The 19696-nt window shown below is 36.6% G+C and overlaps 1 protein-coding gene across 1 annotated transcript in view; it reads right to left on the reverse strand.

Moving 5' to 3' along the window:
• Nucleotides 1-19696, reverse strand: part of MUC19 (mucin 19, oligomeric) — a 199886-nt gene that overhangs the window by 20483 nt on the left and 159707 nt on the right. Inside the window, exons 54-65 of the mRNA XM_056569863.1 lie at nt 17167-17190; nt 17030-17041; nt 15980-16003; nt 8885-8908; nt 7835-7858; nt 7659-7682; nt 5730-5753; nt 4684-4707; nt 4499-4522; nt 2961-2984; nt 1007-1030; nt 871-894 (exon numbers count right to left, since the gene is read on the reverse strand). Of these exons, the coding sequence (XP_056425838.1) occupies nt 871-894; nt 1007-1030; nt 2961-2984; nt 4499-4522; nt 4684-4707; nt 5730-5753; nt 7659-7682; nt 7835-7858; nt 8885-8908; nt 15980-16003; nt 17030-17041; nt 17167-17190 (276 nt within the window). The remainder of the gene's footprint in view (nt 1-870; nt 895-1006; nt 1031-2960; nt 2985-4498; nt 4523-4683; nt 4708-5729; nt 5754-7658; nt 7683-7834; nt 7859-8884; nt 8909-15979; nt 16004-17029; nt 17042-17166; nt 17191-19696) is intronic.

A 19696-nucleotide genomic window follows, 5' to 3' on the forward strand; every position in this document is an offset into this window, starting at 1 on the left:
ACGCACTCGACGATACCACATCTATTTATTTTTATTTACACAATTATTTTTATGGGAAAAGGAGGGTGATTTAGATTTTTTTTAGGAAATGGGTTAAATCACATTTATTAACTTTTATTTTTTACTTTTTTAATGCAGTGATATAGCCCCCTCTAGTGGCTATGAAACTGCATGCACTGATCTCTTACACTGTTCAATGCATTGCCATAGAAATGCATTGATCAGTGTATTCTGCGGTTGGATTTCAGTCTTTGAGCAAACAAATGCTGATCGGACAGCTGGGAGCAAGGTAAGACACCTCCCACTGTCCTGTCAGCTGTTCGGGATGCCGTGATTGTGCTGCAACGATCCCGAACAGCTCTGCTGAGCTAACCGCAGTGTATTGTCCCATTTTAGATGCACCGATCAAATTTGATCGTGGCTTCTATAGGGTTAATACCTGACATCAGCCTGATCGGCGATGTCCGGTATTTGCCGCGGGTCCTGGTTCCTGATAGCAACCAGGACCTTGCAGTTACGAAGCGCGCTCAACTTCTGAGCACGCTTCAATGATCTGAAGCTGCCACAGGACGTAAATATACGTCCGTGGTTGATAAGGGGTTAAACATGTATACCCAATTTTTTGTTTAGGGTTAAGTAACATTTATTTCTTATGTCTAAATATGAAACACAAAAACTATTATATTTTCTATTGATTAGATAATAGTAACCTAGTTTAAAAAATGGAACTTTGCATATTTGAAATGTTGACACATAGTGGATCAGATATATCTGGCTATTGAAACAGGAAGTTAATAGATCAGAAACTGTCACATATCATTTAAAAACTGATGCTACAGAAATAAAATAGGATACTAAATTCAGTTTTACCTTCTGGAAAACCTGGGGTATAGCCTAAAAATGATAATATGAATTTTAAATATTCATTCTATGAAATAACAGCTTGATATATATAAAAAAAAAAAGTGATGTTACAGAAATGTAAAGATTTTTAATTTTGTTTTACCTTCTGGTGTTTCTGGGTAGTAGACTGAAAGAATGATAAAATAAATAAATAAAACATCATTCTATGGCTATGTTTAAACAGTGTTTTTTTAGGCTTATTTTATTTATAAAAAAGAAATCTAAATTGTACTCCGATTTTTTTAACATTAATATGCTCTATGAAAGTCTATGAGAAATTTGTTGTTCACACAATATGTAAAGAATGTGGATACATGCCTTAGAGTGGCATAAATAAGTGACATATCACTTATTTTCACCATGTCTGACAGTTAACTATCCTATATCTATAACATATTCAATCTGGTTAGGTAGCTTTTAAATTAACAAAAAAAAATTAAAAAAAATTAAAACAAGTATAGATTAGCCTTAGAAACTATAAGTGATACTTCTTTTAAAAAATTTTTACTAAGTACAACATGGATAAATATTTAAAAGTATAATAAAAGAAATATAAATTTATATTGGTATAAAAAGGTTGCATTGTTCTATGTTTTACCAGAGTCAGTTACTCCTAATTATACTAGAATATTTGAGAACAGAAAAACAAAATAATTTTTTGCAATATTTAGAATACTATTGTTTTAAAATTTGATTAAAAAAAATACATAAATCAACAGCACTATGAATGTCTCTAGTGGAATATCAAGAAGGATACAGAAAAGTTTTGAAAATGAGACTTGGAAATTCTGGAGTCAGCATGGCTGGTATCTAAGAAACATAGATTATTTTCCAATTTTAAAGTACCGTATTTATCGGGGTATACCACGCACCGGCCTATAACACGCACCCTCATTTTACCAAGGATATTTGGGTAAAAAAAGTTTTTTACCCAAATATCCATGGTAAAATGAGGGTGCGTGTGTGCGCGTGTATACCCCGATATACCCCCAGGAAAGGCAGGGGGAGAGAGGCTGTCGCTGCCCGCTTCTCTCCCCCTGCCTTTCCTGGGGTCTAGAGCGCTTCTGTCCCCCTGGTTATCGGCACCGCTGCCCGTTCTGTCCCCCTGACTATCGGTGCCGGCGCCGATAGCCAGGGGGAGAGAAGCGGCGCCGACAGCCAGGGGGAGAGAAGGGGCAGCGGCACCCATTGCTGGCGCCGCTGCCCCGTTGCCTCCCCCCATCCCCGGTGGCATAATTACCTGAGTCGAGTCCACGCTGCTGCAGGCCTCCGTCGTGCGTCCCCAGCGTCGTTGCTATGCACGGCGCGGCGCACTGACGTCATGCGCCGCGCCGTTCAGCGCATAGCAACGACGCCGGGGATGCACAACGGAGGCCTGCAGCAGCGCGGACCCGACTCAAGTAATTATGCCACCGGGGATGGGGGGAGGCAACGTGGCAGCGGCGCCGGCAATGGGTGGCACTGCCCCTTCTCTCCCCCTGGCTGTCGGCGCTGCTTCTCTCCCCCTGGCTATTGGCGCCGGATCCGATAGTCAGGGGGACAGAACGGGCGGCGCCGATAGCTAGGGGGAGAGAAGGGCCGGCAGCAGCGCTCTAGACCCCAGGAAAGGCAGGGGGAGAGAAGCGGGCAGTGACGGCCTCTCTCCCCCTGCCTTTCCTGGGGGTGTATCGGCGTATAACACGCACACAGACTTTAGGCTAAAAATTTTAGCCTAAAAAGTGCGTGTTATACGCCGATAAATACGGTATGTACAGGCTGTTTCACTATTTGTTTAAACATGTACACCCCCATAATAGTTTCATTTTCGTTTAGGGTTAAGTAAAATGTATTTGTTATGTCTAAATATAAAGAACAAAAATATTACATCTTCCTAAATTTATGATTAGATTATAGTAACATAGTATAAAAAGTGTTACTTTGCATACTTAAAATGATAACACATAGAAGAGCAGATGGATCTGGCATTTGAAATGGGAAGTTAATGGTTCAGAAAACATTCAGATATCATTTAAACACTGATGCTACAAAAGTAAAGTAAGATATGAAATTCAGTTTACCGTCTGGAAAACCTGGGATGTAGCCTAAAAAAACATGATAATATGAATTTTAAATAATCATTCTATGAAATAAAAGTTTGACATATAAAAAAAAATGACATTATAGAAATATGTATTTTAGACTTATTTTATTACAAAAATGTAATCAAAATTGTATTCCCATTTTATAACATTATTGTGCTCGTTGTATGTCTATGTGAAAATGGTTGTTCACACAATAGCCCTGATTTACTAACATGATCCCGACTCTTTTTATAGAGTTATACGACACAATTTGTGTCGTATGTGCTCTGCAACACTTTATACGACACATTTTACTGGTTAAAACCCGTCAGTTTTCTAATTACTCAGAATATTTTTTTTTAACCCAACTAAAGGGGCATGGTTTGCATAATTAGGGGCATGTTCCCAACATTTTCCTGAAAACCCGACAGTTATATTTAAAAACCCACCAGAAAAATTGTGAAATACTGAACTTGAAAACACGACTGCCTTGAGGTGGGGGGAATCTGTTAAAAAGTGTGGGTTCTTTGAAAATGCTGTTAATTTGTCCCCTTTGTAGCTTTTTATATTACATTTTTTATGAATTTTTTTTATTTTTATGGAATTTCTCTTTTCTTTTTTCTTTTTTTTTTTATCTTGGCTTTCATTTCCTTTTTTTAAATTTTTTTTTTTGCTTTTTGTTTGTTAACCCATTAACAACCATGAATGTAAAGTTAAGTCCTGGTGCAGAGTTACTTTGCTTTATTTATTTGTTTTACACTATGGCCCTCATTTACTATTGCAAACCCGACATGTTTTGTCGGGTTGTGCGCCCCATTCTATGGCACTGTGCAAGATTCTGTCGCATTGCGCCAGAAATTCTGTCTGCGCCAGATTTTGTGCCAGAATTCAAAAGAACCTGACTAACTCTCCATTTTGCTAAGAAAACCCCAAAAAAGGGGGCATGGCTGCTGGGAATAAGGGGCGTGGTCTCCGAAAAGGGGCATGCTTCCGACATTTTCCCTAAAAAACAACATATTTACTAAGGATTCCACATAAAATGTAGTTGATTTCAGCTGAGGAAAATCCCACAGATCAGAGCATGTGTAAAAAAAAAAAAACAAAGTGTAGGGAAAGTGGAAAATGTAGGGAAACCTTAGTAAATACCGTGGAAAATAAATTTTAGGGCATTAAAACCCACAAAGAAAAATACACAACACTCTTAGTAAATGTGGGCCTTTATCTTTCCCATGTGACACTTTTTTCTACATATGACAGAATTTAATATCATGGAACAGAATTTTCCCTACATGTGCGAAACATTTATTTCTTCTGTCTAAATATGAAACAAAAAAACTATTATATCTTCCTACATTTTTGATTAGATAGTAGTAACCTAGTTTAAAAAATGTAACTTTGCATATTTGAAATGTTGACACATAGTGGATCAGATATATCTGGCTATTGAAACAGGAAGTTAATAGATCAGAAACTGTCACACATCATTTAAAAACTGATGCTACAGAAGTAAAGTAGGATATTAAATTCAGTTTTACCTTCTGGAAAACCTGGGGTATAGCCTAAAAATGATAATATGAATTTTAAATAATCATTCTATGAAATAACAGCTTGAGATATATATATATATATATATATATATATATATATATATATATATATATATATATATATATAAATAAGTGATGTTATAGAAATGTTAAGATTTTTCATTTTGTTTTACCTTCTGGTGTTTCTGGGTAGTAGACTGAAAGAATGATAAAATAAATAAATAAAACATCATTCTATGGCTATGTTTAAACAGTGTTTTCTAGGCTTATTTTATTCATAAAAAAGAAATCAAAATTGTACTCCGATTTTTTTAACATTAATATGCTCTATGAAAGTCTATGAGAAAATTGATGTTCACACAATATGTAAAGAATGTGGATACATGTCTTAGAGTGGCATAAATAAGTGACATATCACTTATTTTCACCATGTCTGAAAGTTAGCTATCCTATATCTATAACATATTCAATCTGGTTAGGTAGCCTTTAAATTAACAAAAAAAAAAAAACTTGGAACAAGTATAGATTAGCCTTTTAAATTATAAGTGATACTTCTTTGAAAAAAAAATTACTAAGTAAAACATGGATAAATATCTAAAAGTATAATAAAATAAATATCAATTTATATTGGTATAAAAAGGTTGCATTGTTCTATGTTTTACCAGAGTCAGTTACTCCTACATATACTAGAATATTTGAGAACAGAAAAACAAAATAATTTTTTGCAATATTTAGAAAACTATTGTTTTTAAATTTGATTAAAAAAAATACATAAATAAACAGCACTATGAATGTCTCTAGTGGAATATGAAGAAGGATATAGAAAAGTTTTGAAAATGAGACTTGGAAATTCTGGAGTCAGCATGGCTGGTATCTTAGAAACATAGATTATTTTCCAATTTTAAAGTATGTACAGGCTGTTTCACTATTTGTTTAAACATGTACACCCCCTTTATAGTTTCATTTTCGTTTAGGGTTGAGTAAGATGTATTTGTTATGTCTAAATATAAAGCACAAAAATATTACATCTTCCTAAATTTTTGATTAGATTATAGTAACATAGTATAAAAAGTGTTACTTTGCATACTTAAAATGATAACACATAGAAGAGCAGATGGATCTGGCTTTTGAAATGGGAAGTTAATGGTTCAGAAAACTTTCAGATATCATTTAAACACTGATGCTACAAAAGTAAAGTAAGATAGTAAATTCAGTTTACCATCTGGAAAACCTGGGATGTAGCCTAAAAAAACATGATAATATGAATTTTAAATAATCATTCTATGAAATAATAGTTTGACATATGAAAAAAAATTGACATTATAGAAATATGTTCTTTAGGCTTATTTTATTACAAAAATGTAATCAAAATTGTATTCCCATTTTATAACATTATTGTGCTCGTTGTATGTCTATGTGAAAATGGTTGTTCACACAATAGCCCTGATTTACTAACATGATCCCGACTCTTTTTATAGAGTTATACGACACAATTTGTGTCGTATGTCCTCTGCAACACTTTGTACGACACATTTTACTGGTTAAAACCCGACAGTTTTCTAATTACTCAGAATATTTTTTTTAACCCAACTAAAGGGGCATGGTTTGCATAATTAGGGGCATGTTCCCAACATTTTCCTGAAAACCCGACAGTTATATTTAAAAACCCACAAGAAAAATTGTGAAATACTGAACTTGAAAACCCGACTGCCTTGAGGTGGGGGGAATCTGTTAAAAAGTGTGGGTTCTTTGAAAATGCTGTTAATTTGTCCCCTTTGTAGCTTTTTATATTATATTTTTTATAAAAAAAAAATGTATTTATGGAATTTCTCTTTTCTTATTTTTTTTTTTTAATCTTGGCTTTCATTTACTTTTTTAAATTTTTTTTTTGCTTTTTGTTTGTTAACCCATTAACGACCATGAATGTAAAGTTAAGTCCTGGTGCAGAGTTAGGCTGGGTTCACACTACGTTTTGTCCCATACGGGAGCGCATACGGCAGGAGGGAGCTAAAACCTCGCGCTCCCGTATGTGACCGTATGCGCTCCCGTATGTCATTCACTTCAATGAGCTGACCGGAGTGAAACGTTCGGTCCGGTCGGCTCATTTTTGCGCCGTATGCGCTTTTACAACCGGACCTAAAACCGTGGTCAACCACGGTTTTAGGTCCGGTTGTAAAAGCGCATACGGCGCAAAAATGAGCCGACCGGACCGAACGTTTCACTCCGGTCGGCTCATTGAAGTGAATGACATACGGGAGCGCATACGGTCACATACGGGAGCGCGAGGTTTTAGCTCCCTCCTGCCGTATGCGCTCCCGTATGGGACAAAACGTAGTGTGGACCCAGCCTTACTTTGCTTTATTTATTTGTTTTACACTATGGCCCTCATTTACTATTGCAAACCCGACATGTTTTGTCGGGTTGTGCGCCCCATTCTATGGCATTGTGCAAGATTCTGTCGCATTGCACCAGAAATTCTATCTGCGCCAGATTTTGTGCCAGAATTCAAAAGAACCCGACTAACTCTCCATTTTGCTAAGAAAACCCCAAAAAAGGGGGCATGGCTGCTGGGAAAAGGGGCGTGGTCTCCGAAAAGGGACGTGTTTCCGACATTTTCACAAAAAAACAACATATTTACTAAGGATTCCACATAAAATGTAGTTGATTTCAGCTGAGGAAAACCCTACAGATCAGAACATGTGTAAAAAAAAACAAAGTGTAGGGAAAGTGGAAAATGTAGGGAAACCTTAGTAAATACCGTGGAAAATAAATTGTAGGGCATTAAAACCCACAAAGAAACCTACGCAACACTCTTAGTAAATGTGGGCCTTTATCTTTCCCGTGTGACACATTTTTTCTACATATGACAGAATTTAATATCATGGAACAGAATTTTCCCTACATGTGCGAAACATTTATTTCTTCTGTCTAAATATGAAACAAAAAAACTATTATATCTTCCTACATTTTTGATCAGATAGTAGTAACCTAGTTTAAAAAATGTAACTTTGCATATTTGAAATGTTGACACATAGTGGATCAGATATATCTGGCTATTGAAACAGGACGTTAATAGATCAGAAACTGTCACATATCATTTAAAAACTGATGCTACAGAAGTAAAGTAGGATATTAAATTCAGTTTTACCTTCTGGAAAACCTGGGGTATAGCCTAAAAATGATAATATGAATTTTAAATAATCATTCTATGAAATAACAGCTTGATATATATATATATATATATATATATATATATATATATATATATATATATATATAAAAAGTGATGTTATAGAAATGTTAAGATTTTTAATTTTGTTTTACCTTCTGGTGTTTCTGGGTAGTAGACTGAAAGAATGATAAAATAAATAAATAAAACATCATTCTATGGCTATGTTTAAACAGTGTTTTTTTAGGCTTATTTTATTCATAAAAAAGAAATCAAAATTGTACTCCGATTTTTTTAACATTAATATGCTCTATGAAAGTCTATCAGAAAATTGATGTTCACACAATATGTAAAGAATGTGGATACATGCCTTAGAGTGGCATAAATAAGTGACATATCACTTATTTTCACCATGTCTGACAGTTAACTATCCTATATCTATAACATATTCAATCTGGTTAGGTAGCTTTTAAATTAACAAAAAAAAAAAAACAACAACTTGGAACAAGTATAGATTAGCCTTTTAAACTATAAGTGATACTTCTTTTAAAAAATGTATTAAGTAAAACATGGATAAATATCTAAAAGTATAATAAAATAAATATCAATTTATATTGGTATAAAAAGGTTGCATTGTTCTATGTTTTACCAGAGTCAGTTACTCCTACATATACTAGAATATTTGAGAACAGAAAAACAAAATAATTTTTGCAATATTTAGAAAACTATTGTTTTTAAATTTGATTTAAAAAAATACATAAATAAACAGCACTATGAAAGTCTCTAGTGGAATATCAAGAAGGATATAGAAAAGTTCTGAAAATGAGACTTGGAAATTCTGGAGTCAGCATGGCTGGTATCTTAGAAACATAGATTATTTTCCAATTTTAAAGTATGTACAGGCTGTTTCACTATTTGTTTAAACATGTACACCCCCTTTATAGTTTCATTTTCGTTTAGGGTTAAGTAAGATGTATTTGTTATGTCTAAATATAAAGCCCAAAAATATTACATCTTCCTAAATTTTTGATTAGATTATAGTAACATAGTATAAAAAGTGTTACTTTGCATACTTAAAATGATAACACATAGAAGAGCAGATGGATCTGGCTTTTGAAATGGGAAGTTAATGGTTCAGAAAACTTTCAGATATCATTTAAACACTGATGCTACAACAGTAAAATAAGATATTAAATTCAGTTTACCATCTGGAAGACCTGGGATGTAGCCTAAAAAAACATGATAATATGAATTTTAAATAATCATTCTATGAAATAATAGTTTGACATATAAAAAAAATTTGACATTATAAAAATATGTATTTTAGGCTTATTTTATTAAAAAAATGTAATCAAAATTGTATTCCCATTTTATAACATTATTGTGCTCGTTGTATGTCTATGTGAAAATGGTTGTTCACACAATAGCCCTGATTTACTAACCTGATCCCGACTCTTTTTATAGAGTAATACGACACAATTTGTGTCGTATGTGCTCTGCAACACTTTGTACGACACATTTTACTGGTTAAAACCCGACAGTTTTCTAATTACTCAGAATATTTTTTTTAACCCAACTAAAGGGGCATGGTGTGCATAATTAGGGGCATGTTCCCAACATTTTCCTGAAAACCCGACAGTTATATTTAAAAACCCACCAGAAAATTGTGAAATACTGAACTTGAAAACCCGACTGCCTTGAGGTGTGGGGAATCTGTTAAAAAGTGTGGGTTCTTTGAAAATGCTGTTAATTTGTCCCTTTTGTAGCTTTATATGTAAAATTTTTAATTAAATGTATTTCATGTTTTTTGGAATTTCTCTTTTTTTTTTTTTTTTTTTTTTTTAAATCTTGGCTTTGATTTCCTTTTTTTTACATTTTTTTTTTTGCTTTTTGTTTGTTAACCCATTAACGACCATGAATGTAAAGTTAAGTCCTGGTGCAGAGTTACTTTGCTTTATTTATTTGTTTTACACTATGGCCCTCATTTACTATTGCAAACCCTACATGTTTTGTCGGGTTGTGCGCCCCATTCTGTGGCATTGTGCCAGATCCTGTCGCATTGCGCCAGAAATTCTGTCTGCGCCAGATTTTGTGCCAGAATTGAAAAGAACCCGACTAACTCTCCATTTTGCTAAGAAAACCCGAAAAGGGGGCATGGCCGCTTGGAAAGGGGGCATGGTCTCTGAAAAAGGGGCGTGTTTCTGACATTTTCACAAAAAAAAAACAACATATTTATTAAGGTTTCCACATAAAATGTAGTCAATTTCAGCTGAGGAAAACCCTACAGATCAGAGCATGTGTAAAAAAAAAAGCAAAGTGTAGGGAAAGTGGAAAATGTAGGGAAACCTTAGTAAATACCGTGGAAAATAAATTGTAGGGAATTAAAACCCACAAAGGAACCTATACAACACTCTTAGTAAATTAGGGCCTTTATCTTTCCTGTGCAACACTTTTTTCCACATGTGACAGAATTTAATATCATGGAACAGAATTTTCCCTACACGTGCGAAACATTTATATAGTCAGGGGAAAAAAAACACTCTGAAAATAACCCGACACTCTTATTAAATCAGGGCCAATATGTAAAGAATGCAGATACATTTTTTTGAGTGGCATAAATAAGTGACATGTCACTTATTTTAGCCAAGTCTGACTCGTAACTTTCCTATATCTTTAACATATTCAATCTGGTTAGGGCTTTTAAATTTAAAAACAAAATTCAAGCAAGCATAGATTAGCCAATAAAACTATAAGTGATATTTCTTAAAAAATCTACTAAGTGAAATAAGGAGAAATATCTAAAAGTATAATATAAATAAAAAATATTGCACCTTAAAATCCATATGATGGCTTATTTTGCCCCACCAATTCTACTTTGTAATGACATCAGTCATTTTACCCAAAAATCTACGGCGAAACTGAACAAAAAATCCTTGTGCAACAAAATTGAAGAAAAAAACGCCATTTTGTAACTCTTAGGGCCTTCCGTTTCTACGCAGTACATTTTACGCTAAAAATGACACCTTATCTTTTTTCTGTAGGTCCATTCGATCAAAAATATACCCTACTTATATAGGTTTGATGTTGTCGTACTTCTGGAAAAATCATAACTACATACACGAAAATTCATACGTATATTTCAACGAATGGGGTAGTATGAGAGCTCATTTTTTGCACCATGATCTGAAGATTTTATCGATTCCATTTTTGTTTTGATCAGACTTTTTGAACGCTTTTTATTCTTTTTTATGGTAAAAAAAGTTACCAAAAATACGCTAATTTTTTGGCACGTACGCCATTGACCGTGCGGTTTAAATAACGATAAATATTTTTATGGTAAATATACGTCCGTGGTTGATAAGGGGTTAAACATGTACACCCATTTTTTTGTTTAGGGTTAAGTAACATTTATTTCTTATGTCTAAATATGAAATACAAAAACTATTATATCTTCCTAAATTTTTTTATTAGATAATAGTAACCAAGTTTAAAAAAATGTAACTTTGCATACTTGAAATGTTGACACATAGTGGATCAGGTAAATCTGGCTATTGAAATAGAAAGTTAATAGATCAGAAGCTGTCACATATTTAAAAACTGATGCTACAGAAGTAAAGTAGGATATTAACCCCTTAAGGACCAAGGACGTTCTGGAACGTCCCCGCACCCTGGCCTTTAAGGACCAAGGATGTTCCAGAACGTCCTGGTGTTTCTCCGGTCTCTGCCGCGCGCCGGGCAGAGATCGGAATGGCATGTCAGCTGTAATCATTCAGCAAGCATGCCGTGCAAATGCCTAGGGGGTCCCGTGACCCCCGCATGTCGGCGATCGCCGGAGATCGCTTGCAAAATCACGCAAGCGATCTTCGGTGATTCGTGTCATTCGGGTCACTTGTGACCCGATGACCCGGTAATAAATGGTGATCGGCGGTGTACAATTCACTGCCAATCACCTGCCGTTGCTGGGGAGCGGTGACAATACTGTTATATTATATATATATATATATTATATAATATGCGATCGTCCAGCCAATAGCAGTGCGGCAGAGGAGGGGTTAACGGTCCCTTCCCACTGCTGCACCCGCTCTCTGTGTTCAGTCAGGGTTTAAAAAAAAAAAAAGTCCCCCCCCCGACCCCCTAATAGGTCATCAAAGGTCCTATTAGGATTTGATCCCTGACCCCGGGTCCTATTAGGGGTTCAGGGAGCTGCGTGCGCCATCCATTTTTTTTCCCGCAGCTTTTTTTCTCTTTTAATTAAAAAAAAATCCCCCCTGACCCCTAATACGTCCCCCAGGGTCCTATTAGGGCCTGATCCCTTACCCCGGGCCCTATTAGGGGTTAAGGGAGCTGAATTTGCCACCCCTTTGTTTTTTGGGCCGCTGCTTTATTTATTTTTTCAATTACTGTTATTACACTTTTTACAGCAAGCACCACACACTACATACTTCCCCACCCCCACCCCTGCACACACAAACTCCCCCCGCCACTGCCTCCCCCCCCCCCCCCGCCACCGTAGAAAAAAGGCGATGGCCCGCCGGGCATTTTCGGCAGCGGAGGCTTACGCTTTTTTAGCCTCCGACTCCGAATCTGCCATTGAGGACGAGGAAGATCCTACATTTTTGTTTTCTTCCTCGCCCTCCTCATCATCTAGTAATGATGATGAGTCCCCTGTATGGCAGCGGAGACGCCGCCAGGTGAGGCCACGCACCCCCCATGAGAGTAACCCAGTGGCCAACACTAGTACGAGTGGCAATGCCACTCATTATTGGTAGTCCGGCCCCCCCAGACAAGTGCACCGGAGCCCCCTTCCGGTGACCCTGTCTGGAGCCCTCAAAAGGGTTATCAGCCACGGATTCCTGAGTTTGTTGGCGACTCAGGAATCCAGATTGACCATGCTGGCTTCACTGATCTGGACTTTTTAAAGTTTTTTTCAGTGACAGCCTGGTCAATCACATGGTGGAACAAACAAACTTGTATGCCCAGCAGTTTATTGCCCACCACCCCGATTCGCTTTTGGCCAGGCCCAATGAATGGCGCGCCATTGATGCAGCGGAAATTAGGACATTGTGGGGCCTCACGCAGCATATGGGCCTGGACAAAAAAACAAGTGCTCGTCATTACTGGAGCGGGGACGTCCTCTATCAGACCCAGCTTTACAGTATGACGATGACACGGAGGTGGTTCGAGGCCATTTGGAAATGCCTGCATTATGCAGATAATGCGGCATGTCCGCCCCGAGGTGATCCCGCCCATGACCGGCTGTACAAAGTGAGGCCGGTCATCGATCACTTTGGGGCCACATTTTTGGAGGCCTACGTACTGCTCAGGAACCTCTCGGTAGATGAGTCTCTCATCAGTTTTAAGGGGAGACTCATCTTCCGCCAGTATATTCCCTCGAAGCAGGCGCGGTATGGCGTGAAACTCTACAAACTTTGCGTGAGTTTCTCTGGGTACACTTGCAAGTTTAGAGTATATGAGGGACGAGATTCCCGTATTGAACCCCCAGAATGTTCCCCCATTCTGGGTGTTAGCGGGAAACTCGTTTGCGACCTTGTGCACCCATTGCTGGATAAGGGTTTCCACGTGTACGTGGATAACTTTTATACCAGCATCCCTCTGTTCAAATCCCTTTCCGCCAGATCCACGTCCGCTTGTGGGACCGTGCAGAAGAACCAGAGAGGCCTCCCTCTAAATTTTGCTAAGACTCCTATCCCCAAGGGTGAGTCTCGTGCCCTCACCCATGATAACCTGTTGTTGGTGAAGTACAAGGATAAGAGGGATGTCCTTATGCTCACCACTGTTCATGGGAACGGCAGCACCCCTGTCCCTGTGCGAGGTACCGTGGGACTGGTCCTCAAGCCCGACTGTATTCTGGACTACAATCGGTATATGTAGGGAGTTGATCTCTCAGATCAAGTCCTCAAGCCATACAACGTCATGCGGAAAACACGGGCAGGGTACAAAAAAGTTGCGGTCTACTTGGTACAGGTTGCCATGTACAACGCTTTTGTACTATCCCAGTACGCTGGCAACACAGGGACATTCCTCCAGTACCAAGAAGAAGTCCTAAGGTTCCTGATCTTTGCTGACCAGGAAAGATCAGGCCGGACTTCCCAAGGGTCTGAAGTTACAGGTGCCAGGATCGTCCCAGGCCAACACTTTCCAGGTGAAGTCCCCCCCCAGTGGAAAGAAGGGATGATCCCAGAAAAAATACAGAGTGTGTTACAGGAAGGGGAGACGAAGGGACACCACCATTCAGTGTGACATTTGCCCAGATAATCCCGGCCTCTGCATAGGCTGCTTCAGGGAGTATCACACTTCCATTGAGCCCAAAATTTTCCCTTTTTATTTGAATTTTCCATAATTTGACCAATGTACCAAGTCCAGAGTACATTCCAAAATATAACCCCCATAAATCACTAAATTGCCCCAAAAAAACCTTAAAAAATAAAAATCTGATAAGACCTCTGGGGGTGTTTTGTCAAAAATGGGTCATAGGTCCCTGAGTCACTATCATCGGGGACTTTTTATGTTGCCTCAAATGTGCAGCCCTCTCTCTCCATCTGAGCGGGTGCGCATTTGAGGCAACAGGTTAGGGATGGCCACACACATCACATTCCCAGAATGATGATTCAGAGCATAGGGTTTGCTTGTGTTTTCTGTGTTTGCTTGTGTTTTCTGAATCGGGAGAAATTGGGCTACAAATTATGGGGGGTATTTTCTGCTTTAACCCTTTGTAAAAATGTAAAATTTTTGGGAAACCAAGCATTTTAGGTAAAAAAACATTTGTTTTTTTAGACATATGCAAAAGTCGTAAAACCCCTGGGGGGTATTAAGGTTCACTTTACCCTTTGTTACGTTCCACAAGGGGTCTAGTTTCCAAAATATAATGCCATATCTTTTTTTTTTTTTTTTGCTGTCCAGGCACCATAGGGGCTTCCTAAATGCGGCATGCCCCCAGAGCAAAATTTGCTTCCAAAAAGCCAAATGTGACTACTCCTCTTCTGATACCTGTAGTGCGCCAGTAGAGCACTTTTCCCCATCATATGGGGTGTTTTCTGAATCAGGAGAAATTGGGCTAAAATTTTGAGGGATATTTCTGCTATTACCCTTTTTAAAAATGTAAGATTTTTGGGAAAGCAAGCATTTTATGTAAAAAAAAAAATTTTTTTACATTTGCAAAAGTCATGAAACACCTGTGGGGTATTAAGGCTCACTTAATTCCTTGTTATGTTCCCCGAGTTGTCTAGTTTCCAAAATGGTATGCCATGTGTTTTTTTGCTGTTTTGGCACCCTAGGGGCTTCCTAAAGGTGACATGCCCCCCAAAAACCATTTCAGAAAAATGTTCTCTCCAAAATCCCCATGTCACTCCTTCCCTTCTGAGCCCACTACTGCGCCCGCCGAACAATTTACATAGACATATGAGGTATGAGCTTACTCAAGAGAAATTGGGCTACAAATACCAGTAAAAATTTTCTCCTTTTACACCTTGCAAAAATTCTAAAATTGAGTCTACAAGAATATGCAAGTGTAAAAAATGAAGATTTTGAATTTTCTCCTTCACTTTGCTGCTATTCCTGTGAAATACCTAAAGGGTTAAAACACTTAATGAATGTCATTTTGAATACTTTGGGGGGTGTAGTTTTTATAATGGGGTCATTTATGGGGAATTTCTTATATGAAGACCCTTCAAATCCACTTCAAAACTGATCTGGTCCCTTAAAAATAGTGAGTTTGAAAATTTTGTGAAAAATTTGAAAATTGCTGCTGAACTTTGAAGCTCTCTGGTGTCTTCCAAAAGTAAACACTCATCAATTTTATGATGCAAACATAAAGTAGACATATTGTATATGTGATCCAAAACATTTTTTATTTTGAATATCCATTTTTCTTACAAGCAGTGAGCTTCAAAGTTAGAAAAATGCAAAATTTTCATTTTTTTCATAAAATTTTGGGATTTTTCATCATGAGAGGATGCAAGTTGCCACAAAATTTTACCACTATGTTAAAGTAGAATATGTCACGAAAAAACAATCTCAGAATCAGAATGATAACTAAAAGCATTCCAGAGTTATTAATGTTTAAAATGACAGTGGTCAGATGTTCAAAAAAACACTCTGGTCCTAAGGTGTAAAATGGCCTGGTCTTTAAGGGGTTAAATTCAGTTTTACAATCTGGAAAACCCGGGATATAGCCTAAAAAGGATAATATGAATTTTAAATAATCGTTCTATGAAATAACAGCTTGATATATAAAAAAAAGTGATGTTATAGAAATGTTAAGATTTTTAACTTTGTTTTACCTTCTGGTGTTTCTGGGTAGTAGACTGAAAGAATGATAAAATAAATAAATAAAACATCATTCTATGGTTATGTTTAAACAGTGTTTTTTAGGTTTATTTTATTCATAAAAATGAAATCAAAATTGTATTCCAATTTTTTTTAACATTAATGTGCTCTATGTAAGTCTATGAGAAAATGGTTGTTCACACAATATGTAAAGAATGTGGATACATGCTTTAGAGTGGCATAAATAAGTGACATATCACTTATTTTCACCATGTCTGACAGTTAACTATCCTATAACTATAACATATTCAATCTGGTTAGGTAGCTTTTAAATTACAAAAAAAAAAAAAAACACCTTGGAACAAGTATAGATTAGCCTTTTAAACTATAAGTGATATTTCTTTAAAGAAAAAATTATTAAGTAAAACATGGATAAATATCGAAAAGTATAAGAAAAGAAAATCATTTGATATTGGTATAAAAAGGTTGCATTGTTCTATGTTTTACCAGAGTCAGTTACTCCTAATTATACTAGAATATTTGAGAACAGAAAAACAAAATCATTTTTTGCAATATTTAGAATACTATTGTTTTTTAAATATGATTAAAAATACATAAATAAACAGCACTATGAAAGTCTCTAGTGGAATATCAAGAAGGATATAGAAAAGTTCTAAAAATAAGACTTGGAAATTCTGTAGTCAGCATGGCAGGTATCTTAGAAACAAAGATTATTTTCTCATATTAAAGTATGTACAGACTGTTTCACTGTTTGTTTAAACATGTACACCCCCTTTATAGTTTAATTTTCGTTTTCGGGTTTACTAAGATTTATTTGCTATTTCTAAAAATGAAACACAAAAATATTACATCTTTCTAAATTTTTGATTAGATAATATCAACATAGTATATCAAGTGTTACTTTGCATACTTAAAATGATAACACATAGAAGAGCAGATGGATCTGGCTTTTGAAATGGGAAGTTAATGGTTCAGAAAACTTTCAGATATCATTTAAACACTGATGCTACAAAAGTAAAGTAAGATATAGAATTCAGTTTTACCTTCTGGAAAACCTGGGATATAGCATAAAAATGATAATATGAATTTTAAATAATCATTCTATGAAATAAGAGCTTGACATATATATATAAAAAAAAGTGATGTTATAGAAATGTTAAGATTTTAAACTTTGTTTTACCTTCTGGTGTTTCTGGGTAGTAGACTGAAAGAATGATAAAATAAATAAATAAAACATCATTCTATGGCTATGTTTTTAGGCTTATTTTATTCATAAAAATGAAATCAAAATTGTATTCTGATTTTTTTAACATTAATGTGCTCTATGTAAGTCTATGATAAAAATGGTTGTTCACACAATATGTAAAGAATGTGGATACATGCTTTAGAGTGGCATAAAGATGTGACATGTCACTTAATTTCACCATGTCTGACAGTTAACTATCCTAAATCTACAGGGTGGGCCATTTATATGGATACGCCTTAGTAAAATGGGAATGGTTAGTGATATTAACTTCCTGTTTGTGGCACATTAGTATATGTGAGGGGGGAAACTTTTCAAGATGGGTGGTGAACATGGTGGCCATTTTGAAGTTGGTCATTTTGAATCCAACTTTTGTTTTTTCAATAGGAACAGGGTCATGTGACACATCACATTTATTGGGAATTTTAAAAGAAAAACAATTATGTGCTTGGTTTTAACGTAACTTTATTCTTTCATGAGTTATTTACAAGTTTCTGATGACTTATAAAATGTGTTCAATGTGCTGCCCATTGTGTTGGATTGTCAATGCAACGCTCTTCTCCCACTCTTCACACACCGATAGCAACACCGCAGGAGAAATGCTAGCACAGGCTTCCAGTATCCGTAGTTTCAGGTGCTGCACATTTCGTATCTTCACAGCATAGACAATTGCCTTCAGATGGCCCCAAAGATAAAAGTCTAAGGGGGTCAGATCAGGAGACCTTGGGGGCCATTCAACTGGCCCACGACGACCGATCCACTTTCCAGGAAACTGTTCGTCAAGGAATGCTCGGACCTGACACCCATAATGTGGTGGTGCACCATCTTGCTGGAAAACTCAGGGAATGTGCCAGCTTTAGTGCATAAAGAGGGAAACACAACATCATGTAGCAATTTTGGATATCCAGTGGCCTACATGATGATGTGTTTCCCGATCTGACCCCCTTAGACTTTTATCTTTGGGGTCATCTGAAGGCAATTGTCTATGCTGTGAAGATACGAGATGTGCAGCACCTGAAACTACGAATACTGGAAGCCTGTGCTAGCATTTCTCCTGCGGTGTTGCTATCAGTGTGCATTGACAATCCAACACAATGGGCAGCACATTGAACACATTTTATAAGTCATCAGAAACTTGTAAATAACTCATGAAAGAATAAAGTTATGTTAAAACCAAGCACATCATTGTTTTTCTTGTAAAATTCCCAATAAGTTTGATGTGTCACATGACCCTCTTCCTATTGAAAAAACTAAAGTTGGATTCAAAATGGCCGACTTCAAAATGACCACCATGTTCACCACCCATCTTGAAAAGTTTCCCCCCTCACATATACTAATGTGCCACAAACAGGAAGTTAATCACCAACCATTCCCATTGTATGAAGGCGTATCCATATAAATGCCCCCCCCCCCCCCCCCCGTATAACATATTCAATCTGGCTAGGTAGCTTTTAAATTAACAAAAAAATAAATAAAAACAACTTGGAACAAGTATAGATTTGCTTTTTAAACTATAAGTGATATTTCTTTAAAAAATAATTACTAATTAAAATATGGATAAATATCTAAAAATATAATAAAAGAAATATAATTTTATAATGGTATAAAAAGGTTCCATTGTACTATGTTTTACAGGAGTCAGTTACTCCTACGTATACTAGAATATTTGAGAACAGAAAACCAAAACATTTTTTGCAATATTTAGAATACTATTGTTTTTTAATTAAGTTTGGCTGAGAAAAGCTGGGCAGGCACTATTGCTGGTTTTAAGGGGTTAATATGGTAGGAAGGCTGAAAAAACAATATGTAGCGCAGGAGTGCATGGATAGTGACAAGCCGGGGGTGCGGATCCGAATAAAGCTATAGCAAATGCATTACTGAATAGAAAAATGTAGATCGCACTCACCCGGTGTAGTTAAACCGTCCTCTTTATTGGATCATTTCTTAAAACATGTCCGAAGTGGGATAGAGAGATGCGGTCAGCATAAGCTGACCATGGCTTGAGAAAAAGGGCTGAACCACGAAAGGAGCGCTGCCTCGCCTCGGCCAGTCAGTCAGCTTATGCTGACCACATCTCTCTATCCCACCTCGAACACAGATAGACATTCTTATAATATGTCAACAAAAGTTAGATTTTATTTCCATAATTTACACTTTCAAAATAACAGAAAACAAAAAAAATGGCGTCTTTAAAAGTTTGGGCACCCTGCAGAATTAATAACTTGTACTGCCCCCTTTGGCAAGTATCGCAGCTTGTAAACACTTTTTGTAGCCAGAGAAGAGACTTTCAATCCTTGTTTGAGGTATCTATGCCCATTCTTCCTTACAAAAGTCTTCCAGTTCTTTGAGATTTCGGGGCTGTCTGTCACGCACTGCTCTTTTCAATTATATTGAGGTCAGGAGATTGTGAAGGCCATGGCAAAGCCTTCAGTTTACGCCTCTTGGTGTAATCCCCCGTGGATTTCGA

Source organism: Hyla sarda, chromosome 4 (genome assembly GCF_029499605.1).
Source record: "Hyla sarda isolate aHylSar1 chromosome 4, aHylSar1.hap1, whole genome shotgun sequence".
In the NCBI taxonomy this organism is placed as follows: domain Eukaryota; kingdom Metazoa; phylum Chordata; class Amphibia; order Anura; family Hylidae; genus Hyla; species Hyla sarda.